The sequence below is a fragment of the Andrena cerasifolii genome, chromosome 10 (assembly GCF_050908995.1).
Source record: "Andrena cerasifolii isolate SP2316 chromosome 10, iyAndCera1_principal, whole genome shotgun sequence".
NCBI classification, from domain to species: Eukaryota; Metazoa; Arthropoda; class Insecta; order Hymenoptera; family Andrenidae; genus Andrena; species Andrena cerasifolii.
Genome location: NC_135127.1, coordinates 1,962,826 through 1,980,338, shown reverse-complemented (window position 1 = coordinate 1,980,338; position 17,513 = coordinate 1,962,826). Strand labels below are relative to the sequence as shown.

General features: G+C 38.7%; 1 protein-coding gene across 1 annotated transcript; it reads left to right on the top strand.

Annotated features, from left to right (window-relative positions):
- Positions 1 to 5,504: 5,504 nt before the first annotated feature.
- On the top strand, positions 5,505 to 11,652 carry LOC143373931 (facilitated trehalose transporter Tret1). Its single transcript, XM_076821653.1, has 3 exons — positions 5,505 to 5,764; positions 6,102 to 6,178; positions 10,118 to 11,652. The coding sequence occupies exons 2-3, from the start codon at positions 6,127 to 6,129 to the stop codon at positions 11,500 to 11,502; spliced, it is 1,437 nt and encodes a 478-aa protein (XP_076677768.1). The 5' UTR covers positions 5,505 to 5,764; positions 6,102 to 6,126; the 3' UTR covers positions 11,503 to 11,652.
- Positions 11,653 to 17,513: the final 5,861 nt, after the last annotated feature.

Here is a 17,513-nt window from a genome sequence, read left to right as displayed (position 1 = left end):
AACGCGAATGTGATAAACAGCGACGGGCTTACCTCCGTGACGAACGTTAGTGATAGCGTCATCTTGGGCGTACTTGTGCTTACGTGGGCCTCCAGTATTCGTAGACGGAAGAATTACTAATATTCCGTGGTTTGCAGGTGTCACGTGTCCTGGGTTGCCGGACCCCGTTTCCGGACGGGAAGGGGAAGTTTTCTTTTACCCCGTCGCCTCCAACGTACCGGTCGCGCCCTAAGGCCGGCTAAAGGCGAGCCGCGCATTGAAAATCCCAGCTTAAGGTTATGCCGCAATTGAGTGTAACTGTGCGGGGCGGGTGGATTGGCTTTGTCAGGATCGAGGAGGAAAAGAAGATAGGAGGTGCGCGCGCGCGCGCGCCTTTCGTCTTAGGACCGTCAGCCAGACTCATCAGTAGGGCTATAGTTGACGGCCCTTGCCCTAGACACACACGGGGACACAAGAGGACATAATTTGGAACTTGTATATATACGAAATGAGATTGGGAATTAGGACTAGCGAGAAGATTAGACCTCTGGTGGGCGCTTGCCGACACTAAGTCGCGATACCGTGGTGGGGCCGGGTCGTCAAATGCAGCATTTCCATCATTCACAATTGCATCTTTTAAGTGGATATAGACCAGCGGCCCTAGCCGTGATGAAACACCGGTTCCCGTAAGATCACCGAAGTTCAATATCACGGGGCGGGGTACTGAGGAGAGATGGATGACGACCACCTGTCTCCCAGTGCGTCGCTGCTGCTAGGACCCCGAACGAGAGAGGAGGGAAAAAGGAAAAATGACTATCGTTCGTTGGATAATATAAGCGAAATGATAGAAACGCCGCCATCCTGTGTTAGAAACACACAGGGAAACAAAAATACAATACAATACAAGTGGATATAAGTCATTGGCGTACATCTTCAGTAAATATTGATGCAGAAGTTGTCGATAATTTAGCAATCGGTTTTCTTTCGAACGCACCATCAATCTATAAGAATAATATTCCATTGCGGACACCATTTTGTTGACACGATTCGATGTTTCAGGCTGAACTTGATCATTGTTGATGGCATATCCATCCTCGTCCATAGGAAACATCAGCGGATACTGCAAAACGTCATAAGAAATGTGCGTTTCACAGATGTTCTTAAGTTTATTACTGCGGAAGTTCCAAACAATGTCTCGTTTCTGAAATTCATCTCCAGCAATAGTGATTGCAATTTCATTCACTATCGGTGCATTAAAGACACGCGCGTGTTCTGCAGCTGGTGTTTTATCTGCCATAATGATGATCATCATGTCATCAGTCAGATTATTGTCAAGTGCCATTTTGAATTGCTTGACGTAGCGGTTATTTTCATGCAGCATCTTGGGAAGAGACTCAATCAAACTTTTCATGGTGCCAGGAAGGACAGCACAACGTCGTTGCGCTTCAGCATCTTTATCACTAAGGAAGTACATTTCTAGGAACTTCGTTTCGTCGTTTGGAAGTGGCATGAGCGAGCCAGCTTTATGATAAACTTGACCCTAAATTGTAAAGGTTGGTTTGAATCCAGTTGATTGAGGCATAGGAACAGAGGTTCCAAAGGAAGTCATTTGGAAGCTGCAAGTGTACTTTCTAATACGACCAACACATAAAGTACACAGACGTCTTAAAGACGTCTATAGACGTTTTTTATGTCCTTTGTCAGGAAACGGTACGTCTTTAAGACGTCTTTTAAATGGCTCGTAGACGTCTGTAAGACGTCTTATAGACATCTTTAAGTGGTCGTGAAGACGCCTTATAGACATCTTTAAGTGGTCGTGAACACGTCTTAAAGACGACCATTTCAGACTATCACGACGCCTCGAAGACGTCTTCGTAAGGACTTCATTAGGCCTACTGCAGCTCTTTAAATAGATATTAGAGATATTAAGCGTGACTTGATTCGTGTTCATTAGAATTAATATTTTTTAATGAAATTAAGTTTTTTGAAAAAGGAGCCCGTCGAGTAGCTGCTCTTATTCTCATTTGAGAAAGTCTATTTTCATGCTGATCAATATTTTCGTTTCTCCATAAAAAAGAACGTCTTGCAATAGCGAACGATCGAGACATTTTTTTGGCATATTCAAGTTCAAGTCGAAAATATAAATTTCCTTCGTCAAAAAACACCAGTACTCGAGAATGACGGTATCCCAGATAGCAGACGTCGTCTATAAGACGTCTTTCAGACTTTTAAGCAGAGATTGTAACCCGCTCGAAGCTGGTTACTAGTAACATAAGACAGTCTAGTCCAGACAGCCATTCTTAAGGAGGTACTCTGGTCATTTGGCCGAAGAATTGAGCAGGGCACAAGTAGATGAATATTATGTAAAAAGTTTTGCACGATTATATATGTTATTCATTCAGTACAAAATTCATAAAGATTGCTCATTTTTTCGGCTGGATGACCAGGGTACGTTAAGTGGCTGTCTGAAGACTGTCTTATGTTACTGGTAACCCGCTCGGGGCGGGTTAAAATCCTTGCTTTCAAGACGTCTGAAGTCATCTTGAAGACGGCTTATAGACGACGTGTGCTATCTGGGTATATGATCTGCCCGGCTCTCTTATAGGCATGACTGCTGTATCCTACCTGCGAGAAGCGCTCGACCGGGTCGCCGCCTGGCGGTCGTGTACTATTCATCGCGAGCCGGCCTAGTCATGACTTGGTTATGTACATATGCATCTTTAAGACATCTAAACGCAGTCGCTTAAAAACCGTCTTGGCATGGACGTCTTAGAGATGTCCTAAACACTTACTCGGACAGACGTCTTAGAAACATCTCAGGACACACGTCTTAAAGGCGTCTTAACGCAGTCGTCTAAAAGACGTCTCCACACTGACGTCTTAAACACGTCTTAACACAGTCGTCTAAAAGACGTCTTGGCACAGACGTCTCGAAGACGTCCTAAACGCGTTTTAGAACAGACGTCTCAGAAACGCCTACGCACAGACGTCTCAAAGACGTCTTACACAGTCGTCTAAAAGGCGTCTTGGCCTAGATGTCTCGAAGACGACTTAAAGAACCCTTACAGAGACATCTTAGAAACGTCTGGACAGCGACGTCTTAAAGACGTCTTAATACGGTCGTCAGACACTCAGACCAAAAACAGACGTAAAATGGACGTCTTTAAGACGTCGTGTGATATCTGGGAAGAAAGTCTTTCGACTTCTCATGATGCCCATGCATTAAATTTTTCAATGGCTGTGGCAATTTTAGGAGCTCTGGCAATGAAATCTTTCCAGCAGAACAGCATAATCCTGGCACATCGCCTTCAAATTTAAGCGCATCACAAAATGTATATTTCTTTGGCATGCTGCCAATGACAATCTGAAGGAAGTTCGAATAATCTAATAAAGGATCATAATTTAATGCTTCATCCTTCATGTATAACCAGTTGCTTGCTCTCAAATTGCCGTGACGAAATCCTTGCTGTTGAAAACGATCTTGGCGAGCTTGAACACTTTCAGATGACAATCGGTTTCGCTGAGGCATCGCCATGTTTTTGATACGCTGTAGTCGTTCTGGTTCTCTCGAATTAGAGGCTCGTATGCGTACAGATTGCTGGCGCTCGTTAGTTTTCGCTCCTCTCTTTCCTTGACAGTCTCATTGCACCTTCTTTCAGCAGTTCGTAATTTCTGATCAGCAAGTCTTTCCTCTGTTTCCTGAGCAGTCTCGTCACATCGTCGCGCAGCATGTTGAATTCTGTCAGCTTCGCGTTCTTTTAACGTCCCTTCTTCAGATTGCTCAGCTCGCAATGTTCTTCGACGTTTTGTTTCAGCTTATACAGAGTCAAAAACCGCTCTCTTCTTTTGGGGCATTTCTGCCATAAACGTTGGTGGAATAAAAAACAATAATTGACAAAGAATAATACATTTATTCTCCATTAAAATGGACAAACTGTTCGAACGTTTGCTTAATAACGGCTCCCTAATCTTTGTACTCAAATTTCACGATCGCATGAATTCCGAATTCTACGGAATCTATGAAAACTACGGAAATTACGGAATCTAGGAATCAACAGAATTTGAAATCATCAATAGAATCAAAAGTTATGCTTTACTACAGAACTTACGGCACCAAAAACGTAATTAAGCAAACATTCAAATTTTACTGTTTGTAAATTTCACAATAACGCAATTTAGATAAGAGTTTCATGTACATTTGATACCACAGCAACAGCAGCAGCAGCAAGCTTCTAAAACAACCAAGTTGACTTCGATGAACCGAGGCGGCGCCGGTAGTAAAGCTAGTTTGCAATAGACTTTCGTTCTGGGATCATCTCACATTCTCAACAATGTATGCGTTAAGCGGTCGTCGCTATCCCCACCACTTCTTGGAATCATTCGGGCGAGAGTGAGACCCCGAGTTACCCGAGAGCGAGTAAGAGGTGACGAATGAGTCGAAGCAACGGTACCGTCTGCTGTGTACGTACGCTGTCTCGTTTCGTCTTTCATATGCCTACGCTCTGTCTCTCTCTCGCGCCATCGGCGGCTTGGAATCGTAGATACCTACTATTCGTTTATTTTAACTAATAACTCGAGAAGGGAAGGTCGTAGCGAACTGAAAATAGTCACATTCGTCTGGATTAGCTAGGCATAATGAGCTGTGGTACATTTCGTGACCCCAAAGCTTACCGTTCGAAAGTTATTCGGCGACAGACAAACACACAAACATACGATACACTTTCTCGCATGCACCGATGTACAGTTTTTTGCACGTCGCGCTTTCCGCAGGGCCTGCGTAGTGATAACCAGAACGACGAGACAATAGAACGTTAATACGGTGGATGCTTTAATGTAAAACACTGTACACTTCACTCGTTCAATATTTTTCAGTAATATATTTGCCTTAGTAGAAAAGTTAGGAAAAGAGAAATGCGAAACCATTAAAAGTTATCTAAAAGTTGTAATTTTGTATATAAATGCACCGTTTGTTTGTAAACACAAAGTACTGAAGTTCTTCACAATGAAATATGTACATGAAACAGATTTTTTTTATCTCAACAGCTTTTTATAAATATTTGTCCAATTTCGATATGATGAGTCCAACGTCATTAAAATTAGATACTATTTCTTCAGTTTTTTAACCGTATTAGACGTGGAAGTTGTAAACAAATAATTCTTTTATAAGTAAACCTGACTTTAAACGTATTAAGATAATTTCATGGCTTATTTTAGAAATTGTGCGCATGGTGCGTACCTATAATCGTATATGCAAATCCTACTACATATAACTGTGTTCAAACATTGTACCCAATTATAATGTTTTATCAGCATTAAATATTTAAAACTTATTACCCGAAAAAACTGATACCTACCTTCTCGATTTATTCAGCTTAAAAGTTTTATACGATTAAAAGCATATCAGCTATGAGGCCAGAAGCCGAGAATTCGGGGTTAAATAGAATAATTAAATTTCGTGGTGTCTTCCTTGTATAGTGTTTTATAATATCGTTTATTAGCATAGTAAATACTTGAGAAATGCATATAAATTTCTTTCCTTATTAGTTTCTATTTTTATCCCATTCTTTTCGGAGCCTCGAAGATACCAATGATTTTTGCTAGTGGAAAAGTGGGGATTGCTCGAAATTCGACTGTGATAACAGACTTGCTGATAAACTGACATATAAAATCTAGTACATCGTGATTATACGTCCATTCTATCTAGAATGCGTTGAAAAGAGGCACGAAGAATATCAGCACAAAGTCGTTCATCCTGGTGGCATCGTCACGTTTCATCGTTATCTCTGTAAGCATCGCAACAAATTAACTTAGCTTTAATCCCTGTTTAATGCAAATTTTCCACGACTTATGCTTGTTCCGGTTACATAAACACGACAGAAACTCGAGAGCATATCAAGCAGCTGTTAAATATGATACTCTTTTTCCGTCTCTGTTGAATAGAATAGTAGAATATTTTCTTACTGTATGAGAAATATAAAATTACTATTTGGATCCCGATATTTCACAACACGTGATTTGATTACTTTCATTAATAACGAAATGGATTAATTAGAATAAAGTTGTTGCTATTGTGTGTAATATTTTAGGCAGATACCGTTATTCATTTTTTTTAATTATTTCAGTCCAGTAAAAGAAGAAATAAAAAGCATGGACGAATCGCCTATTAAGTGGTGGCCGCAATATTTAGCAGCGATTACAGGTAACTTTCACGTCTATTTAATTCAATGTAAAGTTACTTTTCCTTTGACGCTAAGATCAGTCTACAAACATTAATGTTGTAGTTGTAACGAAAAGATCAGAAATTGAATTATTACATATGTTCGTGGGGAAAAGTATGTAAATTTATAAAATATGCACAATTTAAAGATATTAAATTTATGCGTTATGATAAATATTTGTTACACTTGTTGAAGGATATATATATATATATATATATATATATATATATATATATATATATAAAATGCATATTGCGTTTGAAGAGTCATCTTTTTTCATTTGTTAGCTGAACAAGTTTTAATAATCCAGTTTGTTAACCCTCTAGTGCATACACCTGCCTTAAGGCGGACACCTGTTTAATCCAGGGGTTGGGAATACTCATTTGCCACCCCTAAAAGTAGTGCCACAGCGCATATATTGGTCTAAGAAACATGTCAATCTGACGTTTCGATTTGACAGAAATCTAGTTTGAAGTGCATTTTTGAGCTACGCACACTGCGAAAATTATTATTATTATTATTATTATTTCCTCCAAATTGAAAACAGACATCGGATTCTGTCTTTTCATCCCCAAATTAGAGTAGTCTAATTTTTCCAACTGAATTAAAAATCTATGCACTACACTGCGTTCCACATTAGAGCATACTTGTTTCACGCAGGGATACACTGATTGGTAGTAAACCGGCAGGGAAAGTGCTACGACCAATCGCGTGTGTCAGATCCGTGGGAGCTGCGCAGATCGGTCGCAAATCGGTAGGGGCGTTGGTTGGTACACTCTTATATGGAACGCAGTGTAGAGGGTTAACTCCACAGGGTAAACCCGGGGCTGTCGGTGCACGGTTAGGTACACCTAACATAAAATGGCTATTAAAACTAACACTGATATTATTTATTTTACCAGAATAAACTTAATATGTTCAGAATTTTATGCTGATTCAGAAGAAGTGGTCGATATTTGCTTTAAGACATTATTTCCTGAAAATCGGGTTGACAACTGAAGTCATGGCATGTGACCACTTCTCCCGAGGTGCCGGGAGAAATGGGACGCGTCGCCGAACGACGCGTTCGGAGAAATGGTCCGCCCATTTTTCGGAGAGTTTACCCACATAATTATTCAATGAAAAAATAACAAAGAGGAAAGTAAAATTATTTACAACTGCAGATTTAGTGAAATTTTATTTGCTCACGCTAAAGAAGTAAACATCAAACAATTATTAAAAATGCACTAACAGCTCAATTAAAATGCATTAAAGAATGCACTAACATGCAGAACATTCTCACAACAAATTCATTTCGCCGTTTGCGTCTGTATTAAAGTGATTCGTATCCTGTTATGAAATTTCATGCCCCACGATTTTATTTAAAGTAAAAAAACACGATTGAAATTGCAGTACAAGAAAATAATTATTTTTCAGTTTTTACTGCATTTTAATTTAGTTTTTAATGCATTTTTAATAAAATCGTTTAACATAATGTTTTTTTATATATTTCTTTATTTTCTAGTTTTTAGTGTTTGTAGATTTACATTTTACAGCTCAGACTTCTTTACAAATATCTTTTATTGCTGTATACAGCTTAACAGTTTGCTTAAACGCTATAGTGCTAAAATCATTAAAAAAATAATTATTTTCTTGTACTACAATTTCGATGGTGATATACTACGAACGCCTGCAAAGTTTTACTTTTACCAGCGGCTCTTTGTCGTTTTCATATAGAACGCGAGTGGCTGATTTCAAGTCGTTTGGATTTGTGATTATGGGTTATATTTATTGATGACTGGGATGGAACTATTGGTCGAAGTGGGTTAAATTTGAGTTGCCAGATTTTAACCATTCAAACAAACATACATACATACATATTAACAAAGAAACAAACAAAAAACAAACGGAGGATCGACGCTGAATAAAATCGTTTAATTAAAAAGTGAACTACTGGCGATTAGCACAACAAATGAATACAAAAGTGAACAAATAAAATAAATAAACTAAAATAATAAACTATGATAGAAATAAGAAAAATAAAAAAATTAAAAAAAGAGAAAAATAATTCCTTGCAAAATATTGTAAATTTAACTGATGGAATAAAAGTTTAGAAAGTGAGTCATCCCTCACTCACAATTTGAAAGTGACCATTTATTTCACTCATAACTGTACCACCTCTCCTTTCTGCAGTGAGAGTAGTCCTCTCGTTAGCTTTGAAAGGAAGGATTAATATGGCTAAATACTTTGCCCGCATTGTCCTTCAATACCTCTACTATCTTATTATATAAAACAATATACGAAATTTAACTTAGAAGCAATTATATTTTAAATACGGTTCTGTACATCACTTTTTGATAAAAAAAAAAGGTTAATTGTAACCTCAACTTGCCTTGTATAGCCTATAAATCGAGAAAACTACAGAAGCAAGCGAACTGATGCTATTCATTCTACTGTTTGGCTCCTAAAGTCCATTTCATATATATTGGCCGGTGAGTTTTGTGGGGGTATTCTCCCACCACACCGCTTGCCTGCCACGGTGCTCCTTTTTCTACGTTCTCGCGGTGGGGATTCGGTGCCCGTGAGGTACGCACACATGCAGCGAATCATCCCCACCACTTTAACTACATAGACGGGACACGATTCCGAGTGGTCGTTTCTCGCTTCTTTCTTGCCGAAGGCGAGAGCGAGATGGAATGAAAGCGAGTCTAAACACGGTCATGCCCGGCGCGCAAAGGACGGAGTATCAGGCGTAGGAAAAACGGAGCGGGACAAAGTATGTATCAACGCGTCATCTGTCTCGTGCCGTTCCTCGGTTGCTTTCAGTCCCTCTGACACGCTCTCGTTCCATCTCGCTCACGCCTCCGCAGAACAAGAGCGAGTCAGAAGTGGGGAGGACAGCGGCAAGCTCCAGACGTGTAGGCCAAACCGAGTTCTTAGCGTAGAAATACATACATCAGAATAGGTGTGGGTTAGGTCGGAAAAAAATCAGGAGTTTTATTGGTCAGAACATTGATTCTTTCTCGATAGCTTCAACTCGTATTGGTCTACGCATAGCTTCGTAACGCACACAACTATTACGCTAAGAATAAACAACAGCCACACGGCTACGTTCACGCGGAGTCGAGCAGCGTTCTCATTACCCCACCATACCCTTCGGGGGCCCAGCAACTTCAACTGCTAATCTACGATCGTCAGGTGGTGGTGGCTGATTTCTGCTCGCGCGCTGTTCGCGAAACCGAACTCACCGGCCAATATAAATGAAATGGACTTTAGGAAAACAATTGCGCTACAGTGCTACACCCATAGACATATATAGACGGAGCATAAGCTGAGGGGGTGGCAAGGTTCGCGGTAAGGGGACCGATATGAGTAAATCGGGTAACGCAGTAGTTATTGGTAGTTATACATGCCGAATGCATCCGAAGCTAACCGACGTGCCTGTATCTGAACATCTGCCTTTTCCCTTCCAAGTCTACCTTCTCCTCGCCAATAGTCCCAGCCTGTGATGCCAGATCGGGGACGGGTTCCCTCGAGAATTTCCCCCACCTCGCGCACACTACGCCGAAGCTGCGTGTCCGTGAATTGGACTCCGAAGCGCCGAGCTTTCGGACACGCTGCTCCGGCGTAGTATGCGCAAGGTGGGGGAAATTCTCGAGGGAACCCGTCCCCGATCTGGCATCACAGGTCCCAGCTTCTGTTCCGTCTATATATGTCCATGGCTACACCTTATTGCGTTTTTATGTATGCATAGAGTCTGAAATATTGCAACTGTACCAACTCCCCTGCCATACCGACAACCCAGGATTTACCCTACATAAGATCACATTTCGATAAAATATAAATAATTATTTAAACAACATCAGAATTTCCCATTTGTAGTACATTTTAAAATTTCTAACTGCTCACGTGCTCTGTTCTTGTTTCTGTGTTCAATATAGCCACCTTATCTATGGCAATGTCGGGTTCTCATATAGGCTGGACGTCACCAACATTACCAAAATTAAAATCTCCGGATTCTCATATATATCTAACCTCGGATGATGCTTCGTGGATCGCTTCGTTTGCACTTCTCGGCTCGATACCTGGCAACATTCTTGCAGCCTTCTTAGTGGATTGGATCGGTCGTAAAATTTGCCTTCTGATAGCAGGAGTACCACTCGCCGTTAGTTGGATTCTAATCATCATAGCCTGGAATCCGTACTTCCTCTACGTTTCGAGATTCATCAGCGGAGTTGGCCTCGGCGTGGCGTACGTTGTTTGCCCCATGTACATCGGCGAGATTGCCGACAAGGAGATCAGGGGGTCTTTGGGATCTTTTATTAAGCTGATGGTAACTTTTGGCGAGTTATACGCCCACGCAATTGGCCCTTTTGTGTCCTACGAGTGGTTGGCCTGCAGTTGCGCTATAATTCCTGTAATCTTCTTTTTAACATTTATCTGGATGCCGGAGTCTCCTTACTATTTACTGATGACGAATCGCGAGGATAAGGCGATGAATAGCTTGAAGCGCCTTAAGAGATATGCCACGGAGAATCAGTTAGAAGAAGACATGGAGCAGATGCAGAAGACCGTCGTCCGCGATCTTACCGACAGGGGGCACTTCTGGGATCTGTTCGATACCCCCGGTAACAGAAAAGCTGTATTAATCAGCTTTGGCCTCCAGTTGGTCCTTCAATTCAGCGGCATCGCCGCTGTAGAATCGTATACTCAAGAGATCCTCGAAGAAGCTGATACGGATCTATCTGCCGGAATAGCGGTGATCATTCTGAGCGTTCTTCAGCTAGTCGCTGGTGTTGGGGCGGCAGCTTTGGTAGACAAACTGGGAAGGAGACCTCTGCTTCTGGTCACGACCTTACTCGGCGGACTGTCTTTAACCGTTGCCGGAGCGTTTTACTTACTAAAATTCCAGATTTTAGTGAACATGGCCGACTTTGGTTGGATTCTTCATGCCTCTGTAATATTTTATGAACTTATTATCGCGTTAGGTTTAAATCCGTTGTCCTACATGATGCTCGGCGAACTTTTCCCAACAAACGTAAAAGGAGCTGCTGTGTCCTTAGCAAACGTATGGGCTTCCCTTTTGGCATTTTTCGTTTCTAAAATGTATCAAGTGATCTCTGATTCATGCGGGGTTTATACTTCCTTCGGTTTGTTCGCAGTTAGTTGTTTCCTTGGAATCATCTTTATTCTCTTTGTGGTCCCAGAAACTAAAGGAAAATCGTTGTTGGAGATACAGGAAGAACTGAATTGCAAGAAGAAAAAAAAGCAACACGGTGTAAAGAAACAAAATGAGCAAAACGTTCGTGTAAGTACGCTAATTTAATTCAGGCAGAAAGTGAAACGATGGTCTTGACATGTTTTAATAATCTGTATAACATATTTTTTAATCACTGAAAAATATTATGGTATCGCACGCACTTGGAAGGGAAGGGCCTGAGATGTTCTTCAATTTTGAGCTTCCTTTTGGATCAAACTCGCAGTACTTTCTCTTTCAGTGAAGACAGAAAAGATATAAAAAATAGAAGGTTAAAGTAAAATGAAAATGGCAAAAGGAAAAGTTGACTGATGTAACAAACTGTATCTTCTTTTGACTTCACTTTCTTAAGTGATTACACTAACTTTCAAAGAGCGATTTCACTTTTTTAAATGGAACTATACGTACGTTTCTTTTAATACATCGATTCTTCTCGTCATTTTCGCTATATATATATACAGATATTTCTAATTTCTAAATACGTCGTGTGCTTTGTTTAAAGACATTCAAATATACATCTAATTTCATGATAAAAAAAGTGTGTTTGTACATCGCAGTTATGTTATTGCAGTTACGAAAACAGGTGTAGTCATGGGAAGGTAAACCTTATTATACCATGCAACCACTTTCTCCAACATATTTCTTCTGTCTTTAACGAAACCGAAGGCGCGATCTGTCCCAATCGTGTTGTGCAGCCTGTATATTGTGAATATAGATTTCTGTTGTCGAAGTTCCGTGACGCAGGTGGTATAAACAGGCAGCTTCTATGTACATATGTATGTACTCGAGGTTTGAGTGATTAAGTACATAATCTCGTTTATCGATAATTTCCTTAATTTTTAATTGCTTAAATTTACAACACGACAAGGATGTACTGTACATAGGGTTGCCAACTTTTTTTTGGGGATAATATAGTCATTAAAACAACGACATCTTATTTTTTAAATGTATATTTTTGTGTGCATTTTGCATTATTAATTAATTTATTGTCTTTAACAAATATGTCAAAGGTTTGATTGTACTGGAAGTCCAAATTAAAATAATGAGGATCTCCTTTTCATGAGAGATAGACTTCATACTTATTATAGAAAAAATCCTGCGTGTTAAAGTTTAAATTCGCAAATTAAAATTTCCATGTTGCCATAGAATAAAGAAATTATTAAAAATTGTAGAATTTTAACGATGTATCGGAAATACAGTATTTTTACGTACTATATCTTTTTCTAACAGTATGTAGTACACTAGACAAAAGTATAGTGCAATACTATATATTATATTACGGTTGGCAACCCTAACTGTAGATACAGTATGTTAAATGGTAATCATCACGTATACATTGGAAGCATAAAAAAATTTGTTTCGAAAAATATTACATAATGTCAACCAAGTTGTTTCCTTGGAACAACTGGAAAGTAAACAATATAATTGCAGGAAGACTTTATTGTGTTCTTGGTGCCGAATATTTATATAAAGAGTTACATATCCAGTAGTATAAGCGGATAGGTGGTGATTTTACATGGAAAAATAAGTAAAAAATATAGAATAAAATTTTCCCATAACTCGCTTCGATTTCGAGAAAATAAACTTTGAATTTAGGACGGGTACGCGTGCACAGAAGTTGTACATACATTTTGGGGGGTGCCAAAGGGAAATGCTTCTCCCTTACTGTGGATTCTCGCTTTCAGTGGCCAGAAACGTTTCCCTTACTTCAGCGTGCCCCTCGGCCACCAAAAACTGTATTACTATTATTATTACTTGAGTGCACGTGTACTCGTCCAAAATTCAAAGTCATTTTTCTCAAAATCAAAGCGAGCTTTGAAAAATTTTATTCTACATTTTTTTAGTTACTTTCATGTAGAATGATCAACCTTCCGCTTGTACCACCGGATATGAAACACGCTGTATACAGTTTTGTCTTGAAAAGTAGCCGCATCTGGGGACCGGGCGCGAGTTCTTTTCAAGACGAGTAGTTTGTTCGGCTTGCCTTTGATCTCTACCGTGCCGAGTGAGGGGCACTAATTGTAAGAATGAGTGAGACTTTACGCGACAGCGACAAGCTATAAATTATGGTCAGCACTGCCGCGGCGTCGTCTATTAAGATAAGACGGTCTCTTTGGCACCTCTCATTCGCCGCGGCAACTACAAAAGAAGTAGCGAGGACAGCGGCGACTTCTTTTCGAGACAGAAGACGCGAGCAGGGATGCCAGGCTTTTCCCTACGCGTAGTGGAGGGGGAACACCTAGAGAAACGGCGGTACATGTGTGTCACAACGATGGGCAAAATTTGTATTTAAATAAAATTTCGGGATGCCAGGCTTTTCCCTACGCGTAGTGGAAGGGGAAAATACGTAGTGGAGGGGGAACACCTAGAGAAGCAGCGGTACATGTGTGTCACAGAGATGGGCAAAATTCGTATTTAAATAAAATTTCGAATAACGAATGAAAGTTAAAATTAATTATTCCTTAACCAGAGTTAGCTTTATTCGACACATGACGAGAACTTTTTAAAAACTTTTATTCGTTATTCGAAATTTTATTTAAACAAAAATTTTGCCAATCTTCAGTGTGTCACGGCGTCTTCACACACACACATATACCGCCACTGCTGTAGGTGTCCTCGTTCCAATCGTGTCGGGAAAAGTCTGGCAACCCTGGGCGCGAGTTCTTTTCGAAACAGCACTGTACTTCCAACACCTGTATGATGACAACTATATATGTAGCAGTGCGTACCGCTGTTGCTGTCACAAATAAAAGCGGGAATCGATTATCCCGCGGCCTCGAGTATATACATATGTATGTTACTAGTCCGTTTACTGCCTGCGCCATAATGAATTCGACATGACTGCGAAAATATATCCGCTTTGAACAAAATCAGTTAACTCTCAGCGAAAACTTAATGATCAGATTTCTGCGAAAAATGCATTACGTCGTTCCACGTCAAACCGATCACTTTTTGCACTTGATATCAAGGATGTTTATGCAATTGAAATATAATTTAGTATACGTAAAATTAGAGGGGAGGGTTAAGTCATCATTTTCTTTGCTTCAAATTTATTTAAACAATAATAACCATCGATGTTTGCAATTTTTACCTTTTTTCGCCAAAACGGACTCTATAAATGAATTTCTATCTTGGAAATTATTAAACAGACTACAAATTTCATTCTTCTTTTATTTTATTCGAGAAAGTTTGATATTTAGGAATAAATGTTTCGTTCGACTGGAAAGTCATATTTGAAGACACAATTTCGCAGAAAACATTCATAAAATGTTTGAAGTGTTTAATTTTGATTGTCCCAGAAACATGTTTATATGAAATAGCGGGCCATCGTTTCAACTGAAATTCTGAGAGCTTCTAAATAATTGTTTCTAGAGAACCGACCTTCGCGTATTTTATGAAATCTACGTAAGTGCACATACGCTTATTAAATGCGTTATACTCGAATTGTTATTGTTTTACACTGAAGCACAATCAAGTGTATTTTTCAAATTCTGATCGAAATGATAATGTCCAAGTGTTTAATGATGAAGCACAAAATTAACTGCAAGGACCACGTTCTGGACGTTTATTTTCTATTCTAACTCATTATTAGAGTATAAGAATTGTTTATTTCTTTAAGTGAGGGCCCTCATAGTTCATTTAAATGAATTTGCTTCGGTCAAAGTGAGAAGTTTATCAGAAGCATTGTTGCTTAAGATTTCGTCGTTTATTATTGAAGAACACGTATTATTGAATGCTTTGAACATATCACTCGCACCAGGAGATAAACGTAGATATGTCACTTATACAAATAATGGAATGACATTCGCCGCACGTCACACAAAGGAGTTAGACTTTGTAAACATTTACTTTTTCGCAGCCTTCATACAGACACACAGTGCCGGACAAAATTATTGGGACACCTTTTAAAGCAGAGTAACTTTTTGAAAATTGGTCCAAACGACTTGAGTTTTTTTTTAGAAGCTAGAAGGATTAATTGACTAGATGACGTGTTTCGTCGTTTTGAAAAAAAAAATACAATTGGTCGGAATTAGTGATCGGACCGATACCAAATCAATTGGCATTTTCTTAATTCCGCTGCGCCATCTGGTGGCAAAAATTAAAGCAGTCTAATCGGGTTAGTTGTCATCTGTTATTGGCAGTATTGGGAATTTCGACTGTTTTATGATCGATTTTGTAAAATTTAACAGACTATTTAATGATAGAAACATTATTGCAATATTTCAATACTTGTGCGACACCAGTCCTGTAACGCGATTGACCCGATTACAGAGGTTACTTTAGTAGATGGCGCTCTCACAATATTTCCCAATACTATCGATGCCAGCCCGGAAATTATGATGCGGTATCGAATAGTATCTAAGACGTAGGTGTCAGAAATATTGATACACGTTTGATACTTCTATGAAAGTATTGATATTAGTGTTCCTTCTTGAGAATTCTTTCTCAAGAATTTCTCGAGAAATTTTATAATTGCTTATTTCTTATTTCTCGAGAAATGCTGTTTTTCTCGAGAAACTTAAGTCTAGGGAATCGCGAACGTATAAACACATCTGCAATTTGTAATAAATCTTATTAGTAACATTAGAATCTATATGAATTACAATAGAAAATCTCAGTAGAGAAGATTCGACATTATTGACTGGTGAACGTGCTTTTAAATTCTTATTTAACAATTTAGAAAATTGTATACGTACTGAATTAAGTTTTGAGGCGGGGTTTTTCATTTAATATCCAAGACAGATATGTATAAAACGGCAAAACAAATTCTAAGTAGCTAGACTTTTCGAAAAATATAGCAGTAACTGAAATTACTGAAAAACTTACGGATCCTCAAAATGAAGAATTACCATTAAGAAAATAATCAGAGTTAGCAATCGCAGAGAGCCTCCAAGTATTTAGTATCAACCAAGAAAAAGATAAATTCCGGACTTTAACTAAGGAATTTCATATTTTTCAATCCACTGAAAGGACACCCAATTTACCATAACTTTTGAGCAAGCCAGCATCCACTCAAAACGAAAGAAATTTTTCTACAGGTACAGATTTTATCACCAAAAAAAAAAGAAAAGAAATAGATTAAAATACTATTTTAAAACAAAACAGTAATGTTTCGCTTTGCACAAGTTTTGTATTAAAAAAAAATCAATTATATTTAATATCTGTATTTTCAGTTATACAAGTTTTGTGCAAATTGCACAGGAAAGAACAATTAGTTAAAGTTTTCTTGTGTTTTTGATAAATATTATCAACATTATTTAAAAAATATAAATTTTGTAATATTTTCTTCAGTTTCTCGAGAATTCTCGAGAATTCTTAAGAAGTATGATCTGATTTCTGAGTTCTCGAGAAAGAAAAAATATCGAGAAATCAGGAACACTAATCGATATCCGTTTGATACCTCTATGAAGGTATCGATACCTGTTTGATACCTCACGGAAGTATCGATACCTATTTGATACCTCTATGAAGGAATCGATACCCGTTCGATCCGAAAGTATTGATACCCATTTGTTATACACGGCATCGCGTGTTACAAGTAAATACAAAGCGTCAATACAAGTAATAACCTTTGCGTCGCTGAGACGGTCGCGGTTGCAATACAAGCAGCAGAGAGCTTATCACTTTGTAGTTGGACCAACAAATTTAATAAATACCAAAAAATCTAATCGTAAGTTTTTAAGTAAAAATGAGAGATCGTTAAGCATGATACAATTAACTGGGGAATCAATACAATTTCTTCTTACCGTAATCATCTTGATATCACTTTGCTTAATTGATAAAATGTCATTCCTTTTATCAATATATTTCGGTGAATAATGAAGTTGGAATTTCGACCGTAAAATTTTTTTTTAAAAAATTAAAACATATAATTTCCGCGCACAGTTTCGGTCAATTAAAAGACCGAAACTGTGCGCCGAAATCATGTTTTAATATTTCGGTTTAGTATCAACTGAATATCCGTAAGTTCAAAAGTTTAATATCTACAGGTATCGATGCATTCGTAAAATATCAAACGAACACCAAACATTTTTAGAAATATGAATTTTATATCGGTACTTTCGTGAGGTATCAAACGA